General features: G+C 41.3%; 1 protein-coding gene and 1 pseudogene across 1 annotated transcript in view; both read right to left on the bottom strand.

Moving 5' to 3' along the window:
* Window positions 1–1,846: 1,846 nt before the first annotated feature.
* Window positions 1,847–4,855, bottom strand: LOC110322055 (annotated as a pseudogene).
* A 9,920-nt stretch (window positions 4,856–14,775) lies between these two features.
* The window catches only part of Cd48 (CD48 molecule), a 19,866-nt gene continuing 12,248 nt past the window's right edge, over window positions 14,776–22,393 (bottom strand). Inside the window, exons 3-4 of the mRNA XM_021198589.2 lie at window positions 18,249–18,515; window positions 14,776–15,129 (exon numbers count right to left, since the gene is read on the bottom strand). Coding sequence (XP_021054248.1) covers window positions 15,050–15,129; window positions 18,249–18,515 — 347 coding nt within the window. The 3' untranslated portion in view covers window positions 14,776–15,049. The remainder of the gene's footprint in view (window positions 15,130–18,248; window positions 18,516–22,393) is intronic.

Genomic DNA, 22,393 nt, shown 5'->3' with positions numbered 1-22,393 from the left:
CTCCCTCTCCCTCTCCCTCTCCCTCTCCCTGCCCCCCTCTCTTTCTCTCTGGGTGATGACCCTCTCCCTCCAAGAGATCTCTGTTCTCTGTCTCTGGAGAAATCTAAGGACACTGTCTCTTGACTTAGGCTCATGAGCCTGTATTGGTGAAAGACAATGGTGCGTTTTAACACCCAACAATATCCTTAGTGCCTGAATGTGTCTCTGCTTTCTCTTCTGTCTGCTCTAAGCCCTCAGTGCAACTCTATACTCTGAACTCTTTCTACATGCCAGTGTATCCCTTTCTGTAGGTTCTTGTCCTATTTAACCATTTGCACTCTTTAGGAAAACTGTTCAATGGTTCTCCTAGATGCTTGCTAAGAGGGCTAGAGGTGGTTAGTAGCCTATCTGCATGGCCAGAGGCTCCCTTGAATTCTTACTAACAGGACTGGAGAGAGTTAATAGCCTAGGTGACCTCTGTGCTATCTGCAGAACTAAAAAGACAACAAATGTTCCCCCAGACCTGTAAGGCAACACATGTAGTCTATCTAGAGAACCCATCTTCATGGAAGTACTGACATGTACTTTGTAAAGAGTTTTCATGTAATTATGCCTTCCTGTGCACATGGGATTGTGTTTCACCAGGAAACTTTTTCCCAAGTTGTACTGTGCTTAAATATGCCTAAAAATAAACCACCCAGTGTCTGGTTCTAGGAGTTTAAACCAGACCAGAACTGGTCTGTGCTCTGACCTGGCATAGATTGATACTCTGCCAGCCCTGGTGTTTGCAGAGACACCCTACGGATCCAGTGTCTGCATTTTAAGCAAGATCAGCAAGTGATCTGTTGGTGAATGACAGTTTGAGAAGCCTGGGTCCAGCCCCAAGGCTTTGAATTTATATAAGTTTGCCACAAGGGAGCCAACAGAGGGCAGTACTACAGAGCTTATCTAAGCTAGGTGAGGGACTTCAGTTCTGTGAAGGTTCTTGGTAAATATCTGGGACAAGTACTGTTGTATCCTCTTTGCATATAGGCCAGCTACTTGAATTCATTGAAAGTTGCAGGTTAAATCTGTTGAGGGGCTCCAGTTTTGTTTTATAGTATTGAGAATAACACCCAGGGCTTTGTATCTGTTGTGTAAGTTCTCCACCACTGAGCTATCCCTCCAGCCTCATCTATTAAGTATTTTGTTTGGTTTTTCCCATTACCTTAGAGTTTACTTAAATTAAGAAAAGGGTCATAATGTTTTCATTCTATTCTTGGTTCTTCTAATAACAATTGTGACAAACAACATAAAGAATTGAAGAAAACTACACTTGGGGTCTAGTTACATATGGGTCACAACCACATGTAATCTATAACTTCAGTTCTAGAAGTTCTGACAACCTCTTCTGGCCTCTGAGGGTACCAGCAGGCACATGTTGCACATACATATATACATGCAGGCAAAATAATTCATACACATAAAAAGATTAGAAAAACATTTAAATGTACTTGTGGTCCATACAAAACGTCAATACCTTGGGTTGTACATATTTAAAGAAATACCTCACTTTTCAAAATAGTATACTAGTCATACATAGAGGCATGACTGTATGTGGCTCCAGGGATGCAATTTAGAAAACAACAACAACAACAACAACAAAACACTGATTTTCTTTAAAAAAAAAAAAAAACACTGAGCAAGAAAAACATTGAGCTTCTATATTGATTCTATACAGCTTCTATGAAGTATAAATCCAAGTATAAATCTTGACTTAAATCCAAGAGCAAAGTTAAGACTCTCCTTTATTTTGGGTAAATAACTACATGGTAAACTGAGATGGCTCTCATCCAGGACTTTTCCTGGGACTGGCCTTGTAGGTATTTTATTTAAAAGAGGGCAGGTTCTGCACTTTCATATGGTGATATCAGTGTTAGTATTTCTTGGCATTTCAGGAAGATTCATATTCTTCACAGCAATACAGCATGGCTGGAGTCTCTGCTAAGCCAGCCTGAGATGGCTCCAGTTTATTTTGTCCATTAGCTTGTATGACCATCTCATTTATTTTGGTCTTCAGTGCCACTCTCCCATCGCTATTTCTGCAAGAATACTGTGAACCTTGCCTACATAGAACACTCAATCCAGTTCATAGACATTTTCAAACACTTATCTAATGTATCTACTAATCCTTGAATTAGATCTAAAATACAACTTTCTCTTTCTGAGGAATCCACACAGAACACAAATGCAAGATTGCATTTATCAGATCTCCTAATGAATAATCAACCCTCCTTGTAGGAAATTTATGGATATTTTCATTTCCCGTGGACTCCAGATAGAAAGCCTCCCTCATGGTTTGCTGCTCTGTCTCCACAGTTAGGACTGGTAGAAATGGAGAGCTTCAACTTCCTGTGGTTGTTAAAGATGGGAGTGACGTTGATTATGGATGGGCCAGGCTGACTTGGTGGGCACTGCATCTAGGGTAGGCATGGGATGCAGAGTGAGAGAAAGGCCCCTTGAGCCTCACTTCTAGACCTTACTGGTGCACTTCCCAAGCCATCCCCTCCTGGTAGGTTCTGATCATACAGACACAAGAGGCTGGGAATGCATGAGACCGAGGCTTGGTCTTTGCCCTGAAACTTCTAAAGAAGGGAGTTGTCTTAACACAGGAAGTAGATGTCTACTGTAGTTTCATCTCACTCTGACCCAAAGCAACCTAGGGAAGGAAAGGGTTTGTTTCATCTTACAGGTCTCAGGCCATCATTGAGAACAGGGTGGAAACTCAAGGCAGGAAACTGGAGACAGAAACCATGGGGCCGTCTAGCTGCCCACCACTTGCTGGCTAGCTCACTGGCTCACACCAGTTCATGCTCATCTTGCTCCTTATACACCAAGAAACACCTGCCTTAGGGATTGTTCTGTCACAGTGGGCTGGGCCCACCCAAATCAATTGTCAAGAAAAACAATCTCTCACAAGCAAGACCACAGGCCAGCCTGATAAAGACAATTTCTCAACTGAGATTCCCTTTCAGGTGAGATTCTTGGTTGTGTCATGTCAGGAGCCATAATGGGACAAGCTAATAACTAGCAGGTGATCTTCCTGAAATGGCCTGCTTCGGATTATTATATAATCTGCGACAGGTGTGTCCTTAGTGAACAAGGCTGTAAGGGATTCATTTTAGGAAAGATTCCTGCTATTAATATGCTTTTCCTGTTATTATTAAACATCTATAATAATCACTAAGTAATAGCATACCCCTTTGGAGCAGATCTCTGCAGGTTCATGAAGATGTACTGTCTTATGGTGATGCTACTATATAAATAAATAGATGACTTAACTCTTCATAATGATCCTATAATAATTCCTAAAATTATATCAGTGATTATTAAGCTCATTTGTAATGGGGACTGCTATTAGGCCTTTTTCTGATAGTCACAACTCTGCCAGTCTCCCAAGTGTCACCAGTTAATTGCTCTTAGATGGTAACCAGACTTTCTCCTACACAGAGCACATTCAAAGAGGTTGTAAAACAATTAACCAAAGATCATAAAAAGGGGACTAACGATTTGTTATAGGTGCTAGGACAGAAGATAAAATATCAACTGTGTTTATCTATACAAAACTTCACTAATAACTTAGTTATGGTTTTAAACCTTCAGTGAACCTATGGAGCTTCGACAGGTGATGGATGTTTAGCTAGATAATTACTCCTAATGGATATGCATGTAAACATTCTCTGTTGTAAACTTCTACTTCAATTTATGATTTGATTTTGTGTGTGAACTCTTGATGAACTTTTTAACATGTGATCATGTATTCTGGAAGATGTTTAAGGGCTGAGGACAAAGAACTGAGGGACTCGGTGAGAGGAACAGAGGTGAGAAGAACTGAGCTGAGAGAGGAACTGAGCTGAGGAGAAGTTTTTAGACAGAACGCTTTTTAGATCAGAAGGAGAATGCAGAATGGAGTAACTTAGAAACTATAGGTAGCATAAAATACTAAGAGAGCAATGTGCAGAATGCAGAGGGAAAGAGGGAAAAAGAAGACGCTGCAGAGAGAAGGAGCAGGCAGGCTTTTCCTTACCATGGACAGAACAGATCCCATGGTAAGGACAGGCAGGCTTAGTCTTATAAAAAGAAACAAAGCTTTTTTTTCTTACAAACATGGGTTTAATTCATTTAGCATTAAAAGGGTAGAAGCCTTTTTTCTCTATGTAATAAAGACTGGAGCTCATTTTTCACCCAGAATGTGTGAGTGCTTTCTGCACCCGTGCTTGGTCTTTTGCTCCATATGTTTATGTAAGTATGGATGTGTGTGTAAGTATGTAATTGTGAGAATGCATGCAAGCTGGGCCCAACTAGGTTTGAATGGAAATGTATAAATGAATAATTGAGCATGAATGAAGCTGAATATGAATTTATGTGAGATTATGCATATTTGCTTATGTAAAAGTTTTTCCTTCTGCAAGTGTTAGTCTCTTCTCCTGGTTCAATAAAAGTTTATTGCCCCAAACTTCCCCCTAGCCTGACAAGCAAGAGGCCTCTGGACAATAGGGGAAAGGCTCTAGCAATGAATCCTTTATTAATCTCCTGCTGTTTTAGGATGGGGTGCTAAGTGCCTGAGACTGCAATCTCTGGCCTCAGAGGATCACAGAAGGCAGGTCAGCTACAATAGCATAGTAACTTAGACTTAGATAAATAGACTTTTTATTATACAGCAACCCTAAATTTCTTGTAAGACAAAGTCTTACCCTCCATCTACATTCTTCCCCCTCCACTGCCTCAAGAAGAACCTACAAGAAAGAAGAAACCCCCCCACTGGGACTGCCCCACACATACATGCCAGTTTGACAGTTGCTAATGAGGGCAATACACCTGTGTCCATGAGGTACATCCTGCATTGTTGCTATGCATGAAAGCCTATAATGAGCATGCCAGATATAACCTCATGTTCAGAGGAATACTGCACTTGAGTTAATGCTCCGTTGTCTGTAAATTCCCAATCATTTCAACTTACATGTTTGTGTGTGTGTGTGTGTGTGTGTGTCTGTGTGTCTGTGTGTCTGTGTTGACACAAATTCATTAGGATAGTAGAGCATGTATTTTAGAGGAAGGAATACATGAAAGGTGTTGTCTCATTCACATTATACAGTATCTATCCCTGTACACAGCATTCTAGCGGGCTCACAGTATAAAGGAGTAAGTACATTTATGCTCAAGTGAGGTTAAATCAACCCCATTCCAGAAACCACGTGCCTTTATTGATTATTAAGTATAAAGTGTAGTGGGTTTTGGGAGTTAGGGATTTAAGGGATGTTTCGTTTTGGTTTTGGTTAACATTTACAATTTTATTGTAAAACACAAATGTATATATAAACTTGAAAATATAAATCGGGTAATTTAAATGATTTCATGAATAAACTAAATGTTCTTCTGTTTACATTTAAACCAGCATTATGATATACACAGAAAAATTTATGATACTGATTTAAAATGTAATGTTCTATTGATAACTATATTAAGTAGGGAATGTAAAAATATCTCAAGTATAAACTGCAGAATGAAAGGATTTAAATGGTACCTTTTCCCTGCATTGTAAACAAGGGGCTCACATTCTTATTCCGTATTGAGGATCAGAAATCCTGTATGCGATGAGACCAGGAGAGGGCAGGCTAGGGCTGATACTTGTGACCAGGGCCATCTAAGGTACAAATCTGCCTCAGATTTCCAAGATATTAGAATGGGTAGAGATGTAGTTCTTGGAGAGGTATATGCCTGCGTCAGCATCTGAGGCAATGCTCATTTGTGATATAAAAAGGCATATCTTTTCTCATTATCATTTTTCCCAAAGTGGGCCTTTTCATTCCATTCCCCTTCTCCCACCAGGAAAACTGGGGGTGAGAAAAGAGTGCTACATCTAGACAGGAGGCTGAGATAGCCCAATTGAAGGAGTCCATCTGCTGCCTTAAGGAGGCTGGGATAATCCAATTGAAGAATGCAGTCTGCTGAGATCTGAGGTTGGGAAGGAACTGTGGACTGGGCTGAGGGGGAGAGAGCAGATATCTTGAGCAGTATAGGCCAACTTTTGGTACCAAACAAAGTCCAAATTTTCTTGCTTGTATTCGCAGTGTAGATGAGGTAGGTGTTCTCCAACCAACCTGTTCCTTGCATTATGTCATCCTGTTTGCCAGACTGCCACATCAATGTCACACTTTCTGTTGATTAGAAGCAATCACACAGGTATAGCAGATGCAAAGAAAAAAAAAAGACATTTTTCTGATGACTAAAGGAAAAAAAATAACATAGTTTTGGTGAACAAGTAGCATAGACTTTGATAATCAAGTGTGTGGAGAAGGGAAGCAAAGATCCCAGAATCAGCACAGAACACACCCAGACAAATTGTCAGTACAAAGGAGAGTTATTACCCTGGAGGAGGAATGAGGGTGGGGACCAACTCTGGACCAGCAAAGACATCAGCAGGTGTTTTTTCAGGAGTGGTTTTTGAAGATAAAAGGGGGAAATCTGTGCTGGGATGAGTTGCTAAGTCCTGATTGGACAGGTTAGCCAGTGTAGCCAAATAATGAATTTTGATTGCTGGACCTTGGTGTTTTGGTAGTTGGATCTTGGTGATCAGTCTCAGGATTGAGTCAGTAGGCAAATAAATGAATAAATAGTCCTTGTGGGGGAGCTTTAGGTCCACAGAAAACATTCTATCAGACAACACACAGCCATTATATTTTCCTAAAATCCACAAAGGAAACAGAAACCAAGGTATGAGTCACCCCCCCCAAAAAAAACCCAACCCAACCCAACCAAAACAAAAAATGGAAATTAGCACCTAAATCTATAATCATCTCAATCCCAGGTATCCAGGTACCTGCATAAAATACAATAAATAACATCCAGGACAGTGTATCTCCACTGGATTCCAACAACCTTATCACACAGGCCCTGAATATTTCAACAAAGCTGAGGCACAAGGAAAAGATGGTAGAGATTCTGAGTAAATTCCTTAAAGAAACCAAGGAAGACACACACAGTGGAAGGAAATGGATAAAACTATTCAAGACCCAGAAACGGAAATAGAATCAATCAAGAAAACTCAAACTGAGGTCATTCTGGAAATGAATAATTTAGCAATTTGAACAGGAACTACAGAGGTAGGCTTAACCAACAGATTACAAGAGTTGGAAAAGAGAATCTCAGATATTGAAGATATGACAAAATGGATATATCAGTAAAAGAAAATACTCCTGACACTAAGTTGTAAGCATAATTTTTTTGCAACTTACTTTTAATGAGGGCTCAACCCTTTATAAGGGCTCTATCCGACCACTCAGAGGTAGTGGAAGAGAAAAATTATTAGGATAGGGTGGAAGTTGACCTCGTCAGCAATAGTTTTTTGGGGGTGAGCTCAATCTTCTTTGGCAGCAGTTCTGTCCCATAGCAAACACCAACCACTCAGTTGAAATTAACCCAGGCCCACTACTGAAAATCCTGTTTGGTGAGAAGAGTTAGCCAGTTGATATTTTGCATTTCCCACCAGAAAAGACCCCCACCAGGCTTCCACATCATCGCTCAAATACCCATTAATTCCAGCTAACCCTCCTCAACTCTCAGCTTCCCTCTCTCAACTCTATATCCTGTCCCCTTTCCCACAAGACACCCCTTCCATTTCTGTCTCCACTGCCCCCAGTCCACCCACAAAATCCATTACATTTCCCCATCCCAAAGAGATCCATATGACCTCCACTAGACCCCCTCCTCAACACCCAGTCCCTCTGGGTCTACAGACTACAGCTTGGCTAACACCTATACAATGGCCAATATCCACATACAAAAAAAATACACACCTGCCACATTTATCTTTCTGAGTCTGACTTACCTCCCTAAGTATCCTTCTCCAGTTCCACCCATTTGCCTGCAAACTTCATGATATCATTCTCTTGAACACCTGCCTTACACTCGACTGTGCAAATGTACACTTTCCCTATCCATTCTTCTGCTGAGGAGCATCTAGGCTGCTTATGTCCAGTCTCTGGCCATAAGAAACAGAGAAGAAGTGAGCATGGTTGAGCATGCATCTCTGCGGTAGGATAGAGCTTCCCTTGGGTATATACCCAAGATTGGTACAGCTTGATCTTGAGGTAGATCAATTCCCAACATTCTGAGAAACTGCCATATTGATTTCCATAGTGGCTGTACAAGATTGGACTCCCACTAGAAATGGATGAGTGCTCTCCAATTCCACATCCTTGTCATCTTGTACTTCCATTTATATTATTGATCTTAGCCATTTGTGAAGGTATAAGATGGGATCTCAAGAAATTTTTGATTTGCATTTCCCTGACAGCTCCACATGCTTCGCCACCATTTGAGTTTCCTCTATTGATAATTGATAATTCACTGTTTAGATCTGTACCCCATACTTTAATTAATTTAAATGTATTTTAAATATCTAATCTCAGAAATGGATACTTTTCTCAAAAGGTACCAATTGCCAGAGTTAAATCAAGGCCAGACAATCACTTTAAACAGGACTATAACTCCCCAGTGAAGTAACAGTCATTTAGCTTCCAACCAAAAAGAGCTCAAGGCCAGATGATTTACCATACAATTCTACCAGACTGTCAAAGAAGAATTTATGGCAATATCCTCAAATTATTTCATAAAATAGAAACAGAAGGAATATTGCCCAGTTAATTTTATGAGGCCACAGTTATCCTGATACTCAAACCACATAAAGACTCAACAAAGAAAGGGAATTACAATCCAATTTCCCTTGCAGAAATACTCAGTAATTGATTCCAAGTACACATACAAAAGATCATCAACCATGATCAAGTAGATATCATCCTAGAGATGCAAGGATGTTTCAATCTATAAAAAACAATAAATATAATCTCCTATATAAACAAACTGAAAGAAAAACAACCACATGATCATCTCATTAGATGCAGAATTGACAAAATTCAATACTACTTCATGTTAAAGGTCCCGGAGAAATTAGGGAAACAAGAAACATACCTAAACATAGTAAAGGTGTTGCATATAGTTATATGCTACCGCCTTAGCTCTGGGATAGCCCCCACCTGTCTTCCTTTTGCTCTACCCACCTTTAGTTCTGGGGGGTGGTGACTGAGCTACCAGAAGCCCTCCCAGCTTCCCTTGAATCCACAGATAAGATACACACACACACACACACACACACACACACACACACACACACACACAGAGTTTATTCCTTTACAATTTGCCTTCTTGCAAAATTGCAGGGCATTACTATCTCCCACCTGGAAAAGTATGCCCTTACCAATTTATTGTCTCCATCTCTCCACCTGCCCTAAACTTCAGTGGTTAGTCCCACCTAGCCCCTATCAATCATCCTTGGTCACCTGCCTGTAGTTGTGGTCACAGACCCCAGTCCCCCCCCCCCCCGTCCCTCAACACTTCATATGGTTTGTGTTCTTCTCCCTCCAAAGCACTGCAGAAAGTCCCTTCTTTTCCCTGCCTTTTCCTCCTGGGACCCCAAAGTCCCACCTGTATCTTCCACCCAGCAATTGGGCCCTGGCTTTCTTTATAGACAAATCAAAAACCAATTGGTGAACAAGACCTTAGCATCAGAACTGCCCTGTTCATAAAGGCAATTTGCAACAAACTTATAGCCAACATCAACTTATATAGAAAGAAACTCAATGCAATTCCACTAAAATCAGAAATAAGGCAAGGTTGTCCACACTCTCCATACCTATTCAATATAGTACTTGAAGTCTTGGCTACAGCATTAGACAGCTGAAGGAGATCAAGTGGATACAAATTGGAAACAGAGAAGTCAAAGTATCTTTATTTGCAGATGATAAAATAGTATACATAAATGACCATAAAAATTCTACCAGAGGACTCTTACAGCCAATAAGTACTTTCAGCAAAGTAGCTAGATACAAAATTAACTCACGAAAATCTGTAGTCTTCTTATATACAAATGACAAATGGGCCAAGATCAGAGAAACACCACCTTTCATAATAGTATTAAATAATATAAGGAATATTGTGTTAACTCTAACCAAGCAACTTAAAGACTTACATGACAATAAATAAATAAATAAATAAATAAATAAATAAATAAATCAAAGAATATATCAGAAGATGGAAAGCTCTCCCATGCTCATGGATCTGTAGATTTAATATTGCAAAAGTGACTATCCTACTAAAAACAGTCTATGGGTTCAACACAATCTTCAGTGGAATTCCAACACAGTTCTTTTTTTTAAATTTTTATTTATTTTTATTTATTATTATTTTCTTTATTTACATTTCAAATGCTATCCCGAAAGTTCCCTATACCCTACCCCCGCCCCTGCTCCCCTACCCACCCACTCCCATTACTTGGCCCTGGCCTTCCCCTGTGCTGGGTCATATAAAGTTTACAAGACCAAGGGGCCTCTCTTCCCAATGATGGCCGATTAGGCCATCTTCTGCTACATATGCAGCTAGAGACTCAAGCTCAGGGGGTACTGGTTAGTTCATATTCCAACACAGTTCTTTAGAGACCTTCAAACAACAATTTTCTGCTTCATATGGAAATACACTAAAAATATAATAAAATCACTGTATTTCATGTTGTACAATGAAGCTAAAAACAGCATGGTATTGGCACAAAAACAGACATGTAGTTCAATGGCATCAAACTGAAGACCCACACTGAACCTAATAGAAGAGAAAGTGGGGAATGAGGAATAGCCTTGATCTCATTGACACAGGAAAAGACTTTCCAAACAGAACATGATTAGGCTCTAAGATCAACAGGCTCTAAGATCAACAATTAGCCAATAGGACCTCGGGAAACTGACATTTTTCTGTACTGCAAAGGACACTATCATTTGGACAAAGCAGCAGCCTGCAAAATGGAAAAAAATTTCACCAACTCCACATCCGATAGAGGACCAATATTTAAAATATATAAAGAACTCAAGAAACTATGTATCAAAAAAAAACAAATAATCCAGTTTTAAAGTGTGTAAAATGGGTAGTTATTTTAGAGCAGTAACCAGTTCTTTTAACTTCCTGCCAGCCTTCTTCCCAGTTTCAAGTCCAGCCCAACCGTTCCTCCTTCAGCTCCCCAACAGTGTACTTAAGCCCTCCCTTCTCCCAGTTTTTCCAATACCAGCAGCTCCAAACTATAAGCTCTTCTAGCCTATCTGCTCAGCTCAGCTTCTCCTGGTTCAACTGTCGCCTAACAATATCCACCAACTGCCTTCTCTCCTCACTCTGCCAGCCCCACCATCTACCCCAGCCTATGCTGTTTTTTGCTTTGTTTGTTTTTAGATCTGATCCTGTTCCCACAAATCCAACAGGCAACCAACACTGAAAGCCATAGGGTCAAGCAGTTCTGACAGCTAAGAATTCTTAAAGGACCAGATGACTAGCAACTGGGGATCCTTTAAAGGGCCAGGCACACAAGGTAAATTACACTAAAAAATGGGGTACAAATTGGAGCAAAAATGGAGAATTTCCAGTATAGGAAACTCAAATGTCTAAGACATACTTGACGAAATGTTCAACCTCCTTAGCCATCAGGCAAAGGCAATCAAAAGTACTTTGAGATTTCATTTTATACCTGTCAGAATGACCACAAGTCTGCTCATGCTGGTGAGAGTATGGAATAAGGGGGACACTCCTCCACTGCTGCTGAGTTCAAATTTGTACAGCCACTATGGAAATCAATATGGTGATTCCTCATAACGATTTGATCCACCTCAAGATCCAGCTATACCATTCTTAGGCATATTCACAGAGTTCACTACTTCCTACCACAAGGACACTTGCTCAACTGTGTTTGTTGCTGCTCTATTCATAACAGCCAGAAACTGGAAGCGACTTAGATGCTCCTCAACTTAAAAATGGTTAAAGAAAATATGATACATTTACACAATTGAGTAAAAAAAAATGGCATCATGAAATTTGCAGATAAATGGATGGAATAGAAAACAAAAAACAAAAACAAAAAACATCCTAAGTGAGGTAACCCAACCCCAAACCCAGGAAAATAAATGTGGTATATGTGACTGACATTCCCTTTGTAAACTTTGAATGCTTTGGAGCTTTGTAAACCCTCAAGGCAGGCAAGTGGCCAGGTTCCTGCCTGAGGAGGTCCAGCTGCCAGGCCCAGTTCCCCCAGACTTCCCCAATAGCTAAAACTGCCATTCTCAGCCCTGAGATGGGAGTGAGGCCATGTCATGAACTTCAGGAAAAAAAATCCACCAGTCCCTCAGCTTGCCCCATTAGCATACATAATCCCTCCAATCCCAGGCCACCGTGGAAAGCTCCACCCTGCAAGAAACCCCATATAAACCCTGTGTTCTGTCATGTTCTCTGCTGTTTCCCACCCAAGCAGAATCAGCCATCCTCCTAGGTCTCCTCTCTCCAATAAATCTGTGTGAGGTTTATAATACAATGTGACTTCATGGCATATCTTAGCTCCTGACTTCCAGGATACTTTACAGATATATTCTCAAATGCCCCTCAACTCTAGCTGATTCTACCTGCACTCTTTCTCTCAACGCCATCTCCCCTTCTTCCCCTCAACCCACTGTAAGCTGTGATGCTTACAGTATGTATTTGCTTATATGTGAATTTTAGTCATTAAAAAAATGTTAACCAACCTACAATCTGAAGACTTTGAGAGATTAGGTATAGAAGAAGGGAATGGGGTGTCCCCATACCCCTGGGAAAGGGAAATAGTATACATTTTGGGGTAGACTGGGGGCTGAGGACATAGGAATGGAAACAAGAGGATCAGGCTGATGGGAGGATCTGCTGGAGTTGAGGGCTTGTGAATAGTGGTATAGAAACCTAGTGCAATGGAAACCTCCTAAAATAAATGAAGGCAATCCTAATGAGGTCTCCAAATAACGAGGGAGACAGAGTCCCAACTGGCCATCTCTTATCACCAAACAAAGCTTCTGGTACCTGGACTGGGTTACATCCAATAGAGTTGTTGGCCAAAGAGGTCCCATGAAAATCCCCTAACAACCCAGGCAGTTGCCAAGAAAATAGGTTGTTCCCACAAACTGACAGCAATGCCCCATTGCTAAGGTAATACATATATATTACATTGAGCATGGAGATGTTGAACAGGTCTAGAACCTTCATCCCTGCATTCTAAAGCATTGATTCTCAACCTTCCTAAAGTTGTGATCCTTTAATACAGTTCCTTATGTTGTAGTGACCCCCAACTATAAAATTATTTTTTTGCTACTTTATAACTATAATTTTGCTACTGTTATGAATAGTAATGTAAATATATGTTTCCTGATGGTCTTAAGTGACCCCTGTCAAATGGTTAATCAACTCCTAACTAGATCATGACCCACAGTTGAAGAACCACTGTTCTAGAGTACAGGAAGGTAATCCATAGGCTACCAAAAGAGAAACACAAAACCTTTGTTCTACAATCTGTCCCACCTGCAAAATATGCTAGGGGAATGGTGACACAAAGCCTGTGGGAGTAACCAACCAATGTCTGATTTGACTTAAGACCCACTCCATGAGATGGGACCCATACCCAACACTTGCTGGGTGACCAAGGAACCAGATCCTAGAGAGCCTGGAGACGTATGGTGAAACCAAATACTTCTGATCTAAAAAAATAAAAAGTAGTAAAATGACTTCTAGTGATATTCTGCTACATTTATAGATCAATACCTTATTCAGCCATCAGAGAAGCTTCCTCTTGTAGCAGATAAGGATACAGAGACCCACAGCCACATATTTTACACACACACACACACACACACACACACACACACACACACACACAGAGGAGGGAGAGACCTTGGAACATACAGATCTTAAGTGGGATGTCTTCATCAAATTCCTCCCCTTGGGGCTCATCGTACCCTGTGAAAGTGGGGTGGGAAGAGTGTAAGAGCCAAAGGGGATGGATGTCGTAGGAGAACAAGTCTCTCTTAATCAACTGAGCAAAAGTCATATGAACCTACAGAGAATGAAGCAGCAAACACAAGGTCTATGTAGGTCTGTACCAGGTCCTCTGCATATGTTATAGCTTTAGTTTAGCATATTAATAAGACCACTGGATGTGTGAGTGAGTGGGTCTCTTAACTCTTGTATCTTTTTTTTGGGTTCTTTTTCTTCTTTTGGTTTGCCTTATCCAACTTTGGTGTTATGCTTTTGTTTTCACCTTATTATATTTTATTTTGTTATGTTTTGTTGTTACCTCTTAAAAGCCTGTTGTTGTTGTTGTTGTTGTTGTTGTTTTTTTAATGATAGACAGAAAAAAAGATGACCTGGATGGTAGGGGAAGTGGTGACAAACTGGGAGGAGCAGAGCAAAGGGAAACTGTAATTAAGACATATTGTGTGTGTCTTAGTTAGGGTTTTACTGTTGTGAACAGATACCACGACCAAAGCAAATCTTATAAAGGACAACCTTTAACTGGGGCTGCCTTACAGGTTCAGAGGTTTAGTCCATTATCATCAAGGTGGGAGCATGGCANCATCTAGGCAGGCATGGTGCAGAAGGAGTTGAGAGTTCTGCATCTTCATCTGAAGCCTGCTAGTAGAATACTGTCTTCCAGGCAGCTAGGATGAAGGCCTTAAGCCCACACCCACAGTGACTCACTTACTCCAACAAGCCTATACCTCCTAATAGTGTCCCTCTCTGGGCCAAGCATATACAAACCATCATAGTATGTGAAAAGAATTTATTTTTAAAAGAGATATGAAAACAACATTAGAATAATGTAGTCACACATTTTGGTAAAAAGAATGCATTTATCTTTAATATATGTTGGGAAACAACTAGGGTATATAAAATTAGATATTATCCAGTTTTTAAAAGGTTGATTTAAAATCTTTGTAAAGGGCTGGGCACACAGGTCAGTGGTGGAGCACTGTACAAGGTCCTGTGCTTGTCCCATAGAGCATGCATGCAAACCCTCAAAGATGTCAGTAACACACTCTCCTTTGTCCCATAGAGCCAGAGCTGCTTTGCTGGTTATGAATACTGCTAGGGATGAAGGCAAGACTCTGTGCTTTGAAGTTGTCTTCTTGAGTGAGAAGAGTTCTTTTCAGGTTAGCAGGATCCTGTGAATGATGAGTGTCGTGACCACTAGCCAAGTTGCAATCCAATGTACTCCAGAAGATCTGGCTGAAAGAAAGAAAATCCCAAACACTTAGACTTTGATGGCTGTGTTGAGAAGGAGAAGGGCCTAGCATGGGGATACACTCCTCCCTGAACCTAATCCCAGTTACCTGGGGAAATCCTCTTCCTTGTAAAAGCTCAACCTCTTCAGGTGTTAAGAGTTTAGAAATTCTTTAAATCTCATTGGCGTGGCTGACTCTGGTGATGGATACTTACCCCAGCTTATCCATAGGACAAGGAAAGGCCCAATCCCATACACTGGAGAACAATGAGATACGGCCATGTCAGGTGTAGATAGATGACCTTAAAATTTTCTAACTTTAGGGACAGAGGGATCACTCCTCCTTGCTTCTCTATCACTCGGAAGTGGGGGAAAGGTGACTGGAAAGAAAGGAAAGTGGATAACAATGAAGGGGAAAGAAGGAGAGCAGAGATCCGAGATCATAGGTAGTGATAAAAAGGAGAAGGAGAATTGGTGTGCTTTCTAGGAAATTTCTGGTGGCAAAAGAATGTCAAGATTGGTTTAGCCTTCCTCAAATAGCAGAGAGGGGTGGTTTTGTTTTCTCTGCAGCCATTCCCACTTTTAAAGGGAGGGTGGGATTCCAGGTCTTGGAATGTTGTATTGACAGGAAGTTGGCCAGCCTAATTGTGGTCTCAGAACCCAAATGTCTTTCACATTGGATCTGTAGTGAGAGAGCATGCTGGGGAAAGATGAAAAGTTGTGACCCGTTGGCTGAAAAGGGAACAAGAAAATAGAGGTCCACAGTCCGTGTGCAGAAACAAGACAAAGACGAGTCTTGCCCAGGAGAGTAAGCCCTGAGAAACACAAAGAGCAACGTCTCCAGGACCTAGGTTCTCTGGAGATAAGATATTATCGGCATTGCCATAGTCAGAATCGGGGCCCCAGTAGCTCTAAGAACCCGGCTCAGTCACTCATTTTTAATAAGCCAAAGAGATCAAGTAATGGTGAAGGCTTTGGGGGATTTGTTAAAGAAAACTACATTGGGAAGAGGGAAACGAGGTCTAGGAACACCCCACTATAATCCACACTCGGGTCCTAATATGTAGTTTAGGTTTACATAGAAGGCAAGAGGTACACATAAGTAAGCAGTCTTAATCAAAGTATGGCTCCACATGGTTTTAATCTCTCCTGCAAGGTGTTCTGGCAAGTTGTGATAACTGAAATCTCGTCTCTGGAAACAAGTCCTTTCTCTGATGGGTGCCAGCCTTTATAACCTTTTAGTCTACCAATATCAGATTCCTGGAGAAATTCCAATTTCTTGGGGTCTATCTTAGTGTCCTATTGCTGTGAAGAGACATCACGTTCACAGCAACTCTTATAAAGAAAAGCATTTACTTGGGGCTTGCTTACAGTTTCTGAGGTTTAGTCCATTATCCGCATAGCAGAAAGCATGTCAGCATGCAGGCAGAAATGGTGTTGTGGAAGGAGTGTATATCTGGACTGCCAGGCAACAGGAAGAGAGGGAGACTGGACCTGGCTTGAGCATTTGAAACCCCAAAGCTCCTCCCACCCCCAGTGACACACTTCCTCCAACACGGCTGTTCTTCTTAATCCCTAACCATGCATTCAAATACATGAGCCTGGGGGGGGGGGGGACATCCCTATTTAAACCATCGCAGTGTCCATTGCTTTAATGGTCTGCTATCCAAAATGAAGGTTACAGTATCTTGAGTGCTACATGCCCTTCTCTTTGTTTTTATACCTGTGTTTTCGTTGTCATTGTTGTTTCATATAATATATTCTGATCATGGTGTTCCCTCTTTTATCTTCTCCCAGATCTTCCCCACCCATCCAACCCTGCATCTTTATTCTCTATTTCTTTAGAAAACAGGCAAACAAGCAAACCAGAATAAAACAAACAAACAACAAGACAAAGAAAAAGAATGAGAAACACATATACATACAGATACATTAAATCAGAAACCATAATATATTAACAGAAGACCAGAAAGAGTTTTTTATAAATGCCCAAACAAATCATTATGAGACACACACACACACACACACACACACACACACACACAACGGCAACAACAACAAAACTTTCCAGAATACCACTGAGTTCATTTTGTGTTGGCCACCTACTGCTAGGCATGGGCCTGTCCTTCAGCATGGTTTGTACACCCACTAAGGCTTCACTGGACAAAACTAAATTTTCCATTGCACTTAGGCTGGAGAGGTGGCTCAGTGGTTAAGAACACTGATGCTCTTCCAGAGGTCCTGAGTTCCATTCCTAGCAACCACGTGGTGGCTCACAACCATCTGCAATGGGGTCTGATGCCCTCTTCTGGTATGTCTAAAGAGAGCAATGGTGTACTCATATACATCAAATAAATAAATAAATAAATAAATCCTTAAACCAAAAAAAAAAAAAAAAAAAAAAAAAGAAAGAGATTGACACTTGGAAATAGCTTCTGGGTTAGGGATGGAGGCTCGTGTCCACTTCCCCTGTCAGTGCTGGGACCCCATCTGGCTTAGACCTGTGCTGGCCCTGTACATGCTGCCATGGTGTGGTGGTTTGCGTATGCTTGGCCTAAGGAATGGCACTATTAGGAGGTGTGGCCTTGTTGGATAGGTGTGTCACTATGGGTGTGGGCTTTAAGACCCTTGTCCTAGCTGTCAGTTAGCCAGTCTTCTCCTGTTTGCCTTCAGAACAAGATGTAGAACTCTCAGCTCTTCCTGTACCATGCCTGCTTGGATGCTGCCACGCCACTTCCTTGATGTAAATGGATTGAACCTCTGAACTTGTAAGCCAGCCTTAGTTAAATGTTGTCCTTTATAAGAGTTGCCTTGGTCATGGTGTCTCTTCATAGCAGTAAACCCCTAACTAAGACCCATGGTCTCTATGAGTTCATGTGTGCATCAGTCCTGTTATGTCTGGAAGGCATTGCTTCCTTGGTGTCTTCTGATATCTCAGACTGTTCTATGATTATTCAGGACTCAGCTCTTGGGAAAGATAGGGTAAGCTGGCTGGTAGGTGACTGTGGAGTCAGACGGAAGAAGCCAAGTCTCTCGAATGTCAGTGACACCTTGGAGACTCGACACTTCTTCCTTCGAAAGAAACCGGTCATCGTGTGCCCACCTCAGCTCCCTGGGTTCTTACCCAGCTTACAAGGTGGTTCGAAGTACACTGTGTCGTTCTTGCTGCTTACAGGATTGCTGACTTGGCAGGTGTAAAATGTAGACTTGTTCTGTGGCGTGACGGTGAGCTCGAGCACATACCCTGGACTCTTTTTGGGGAAAGGTCCCGAGCTCTCATACCAAGTATAGTCAACATGCTGGTCCTCTACCTCACACGATAGTCTCAGGTGACAGGAATCAGTCGACTCTTCTCTCTTCTCGATTTCTATGGAAGGCTTGGGCACAGGATCTGATTTTAAAAGAGTTTATTATGAGACAGTGTGGTTGTGTGCATTTGTGCAGTATTTATGACGCAAAGGTTTAGCCAACAAACTGCAAAGGGAGCCAGGGAGGGGACATACTTGCCATTTAAGATGGCTGTGGACAAGAGCCTCCTACAGATGGAGCCAGGGAGCAATTTTGCCTTCAAGAGGCTGCGCTTTGGTGGTGATACTAAAGCAGATCCAGGAGGGGGAGCTCCAGGCCATTATACGCCATTAGGAACAAAGCGAGGCGATGCTCATCTGTGAGCCAGATGCCGCTGGGGAGACCAGCTGGCTTTTTTACTTTTTTTATTTTTATTTTTTTTATTTTCTTTATTTACATTTCAAATGTTATCCCCTTTCCTCATTTCCCGTCCAAAAGCGCACCCCCCCCCATCCTATCCCCTCTCCTCCTGCTCACTAACCCACTCACTACCCCGTCCCTGTCCTGGCATTTCCCTACACTGGGGCATCAATCCTTCACAAGACCAAGAGCTTCTCCTCGAATTGATGTCTCACAAGGCCATCCTCTGCTACATATGTGGCTGGAACCATGAGTCCCTTCATGTGTACTCTTTGGTTGGTTGTTTAGTCCCTGGGAGTTCTGGGGTTACTGTTTGGTTCATATTGTTGTTCCTCCTAGGGGGCTGCAAACCCCTTCAGCTCCTTAGGTCCTTTCTCTAGCTCCTCCATTGGGGACCCTGTGCTCAGCCCAATGGATGGCTGTGAGCATCCACATCTGTATTTGTCAGGCACTGGCAGAGTCTCTTAGGAGACAGCTATATCAGGTTCCTGTCAGCAAGCACTTGGCATCCACAATAGTGTCTGGGTTTGGTAACTGTATATGGGAAGGATGCCCAGGTGGAGCAGTCACTGGATGTCTTTTCCTTCCATTTCTGCACCAGCTGGCTTCTAACTGTGTTTCCTGACTATCAGGACCTGTCCTCCATCCACAAACCACTTCAAGCACCAGTGAGCTACACTGACTGTCCCTCAAGAATTCTGGAGTTCAGATTCAGAGAGAATCCTGAGGGCCTCAGCCTCTACACAGAGAAACATGAAGCTCTTCACACTGTCATCACAGAATGCTTTAATCTATAAACCTGCCATCTTTGTCTCCACTGTGAATCAGAAGCTCATAAAGAAATATGGATTTGTTTAGTTTGCCCAAATGATGTGATGTCTTTCTCTGACTTCCTAAGTACTTCATAAATTTACTGTTTGCTTCACTCTGGTTCACCATTAATTCTTTTCCCAGGCATAGTCAAGGATCCAGCTTTACTTGAACAGACATCTCCAAGGGGGAAAGTGAACTCTTTAGGTCACTGGTGGCTGTTTAGTTGTCACCCACCCCAAACACACACCGTGCCTATGGCCATCTTACAAATTGTAGAAAACCATGAGACAAAGGCTAGAACACATAAATTTAACTGCAGAACAGGCTAACTGGTCTTTTCCTGAGGAAAATGGAACTTGAACCCTGAGTTATTTCTGAAACCATTTTTATTTAATTCTGGACCAAGGAGAATATAGTATTAATTAAGTCCATCCATTTTGAAAGAGAAAAAAAGATGTACAGTTTCCACTTATTCATGACCTCATAGATTTCTTTGTTCTTGTCTCTATCTGTGTAGCAGGAAGACATACTACAATGTAGCCACCAGTGACCTACAGACTTTCTTGTCCCTTTGGGGACATCTATTTGGGTAAAATTGGATCCTTGATGATCCTACAAGAAAGAATTCTGTGGTGAACCAGAATGAAGCAAAGTTAGTGAGTTTATTAAGTGTTTAGACAGATTACATAGAAACAAACATTACACAATTTAAGAAAACTGTAAATAAGTGAATTTTGATTTTTATGAGCTCTGATTGGGCGCAAAGCCCAAGCATTGAGAATTCTGTCTTGTTAATGGCAGGTTCTGTAAGTTCCTGAGGCTCAGAACTCTGAACAGGCCCCTGATCCTTGGTCTTTCATTTCTCAGCCCTTCTTAGCTCTTCTACACTCCCTTGAATTGTTCTATGGAGTTTCATAGCATATCTTCTTCTTCTTCTTTTTTTTTTGTAAAGTAATGAAGAGTTGATTTCTTTCACTTCCCTCCAAAAATCCTTACCAAATATGGACAAAGAGATATTACTATTTTCTATCATGATGTCACAGCCACTGAGTAACTGACCAGAGGGATTTTAAGGTGTTAAAAGGACATGTGATGACAATACATATTTGTGGGGGTACTTAGTGATAGTTCAGTATGCATCAAGAAAGTTAAGATTTGCCTCCTCAAATATTTATCACTCCTATGGGTTGGGAATCTCTGTAGTGTTCTTTTCCAGCTATTTTGCAATACTGTTCTATGGAGCCCAGAGATAACCCCTTCTATTTAATTGTATGCTGGCATTCTTTATCCAACTGCTCTCTAGTGACTGTGAAATCAACCTTCCACAAATGAGTGAGAGAGAACACAGCAGTTTGTCATTCTGTACATGATTATTTCATTGAATCAAAGCTTTAAACCTAAGTCTCTCAGACTCCAAGGATAAGTCCCTAATTTTATTTCCATATTAACTGGTTAGGCTGGAGCTGTAAGAGGAAATATTTGTCACACTCAGTCTAATAGAACTTTCCTTGAGAGCTGTCTCAACTTATCTTCTTAATATCATTTTTTCTACAAGTCTGATGAAGTCCAAGTTCAGAGAAAATTAAAGTACATTCAAAACAAGTTTAGGTTGCCTACAGGATGGAAGAAGGAAACTAGTGAAGAAGTAGTCTTTATTGTTTCCAGCCTGGCATTGTTTCCTCTTTTTGTAGCTCTTCAGGAGGGTCTCATGTTAAAGCTTTGGTCATTAGTAGGCAGCACTTGTGGAAAGTGATTGACTTAAAAAGCTTTGGTCACATCAATCGATTGATTCATTGATGGATTTATAATTGAATGGGCTATTGGGAAATGGTAGAAACTGGAAGGAGGGTCCTAATTGGGAAAGTGTTACTAGGAACATGTCTTTGAAAGGCATGTCTTGTCCTTGACCCTTCATTCTAATACCTCCTTCCCAGCCTGAGGTAAGCGGCTCTGGCCCATTGCTTGCCTCTGCCATGATGCTATGACTCCCAAGGTCCCTTAGCAATGAAGCCAATTGCCCTACAACCTCTGAAGCTATTAACCTTACCTTGTCTGAATTTATTCCCAAGGGTATTTTGTCATAGTAATGAAAACCTAACACAATTTCTCTTTAAATCTTAGACTCACCTCAGAAGAGATTTTAAATGGGCAGCAGTTATCAGCTTTGATATCTGATGGGTCAGACTCACTCTCACTAGACACGTCTCCTGGAGAAACGAATTGCCATGCCCACTCTAGTAGTGACTCACAACAGGTCTAAAAACCTGGATGAGTCCTGAGGAAAAAGAGTCTCAAGGAGACAGCCTCCTGGAGTCCTGGCATTTCCAATTATCTATATACACGAAACCTATCCTCATGTTAGTATGGTGTATGCTCTCTCTCAGTATTATTAATGCCTCTAAAGATTGAATTTTTACCATAGGTAAAGTTTCCACCAGTGTTCCAAAGTCCTAAAAAAATTCCTAAAGCCAGGAGCTAGGAATTCAGTGAAAAGGCTACTTTCATATGCAAGTATTTACAAAGACCTAAAAAATAGGGGGATTGAGGTATTGTATTATTCATGAGAAGGTCTGCTAGTGCGGAACCCCCTGGTGCTAGCTTTCACAAGGCTCAAAGGAGTACACAAATTGTGACTAGGGTGTGAAATCCTTACCTGTCTTTAACTGACCCTAGGCAGATCTGCTTTATCTTAACTGTAAACATTACCTGGCTCCTGTAAGTCCCTTTGAAGTCATTCCTCTGTTTTGT

The sequence above is a fragment of the Mus pahari genome, chromosome 5 (assembly GCF_900095145.1).
Source record: "Mus pahari chromosome 5, PAHARI_EIJ_v1.1, whole genome shotgun sequence".
Classification (NCBI taxonomy): Eukaryota; Metazoa; Chordata; class Mammalia; order Rodentia; family Muridae; genus Mus; species Mus pahari.
This window is presented reverse-complemented; position numbering and strand designations above follow the sequence as displayed.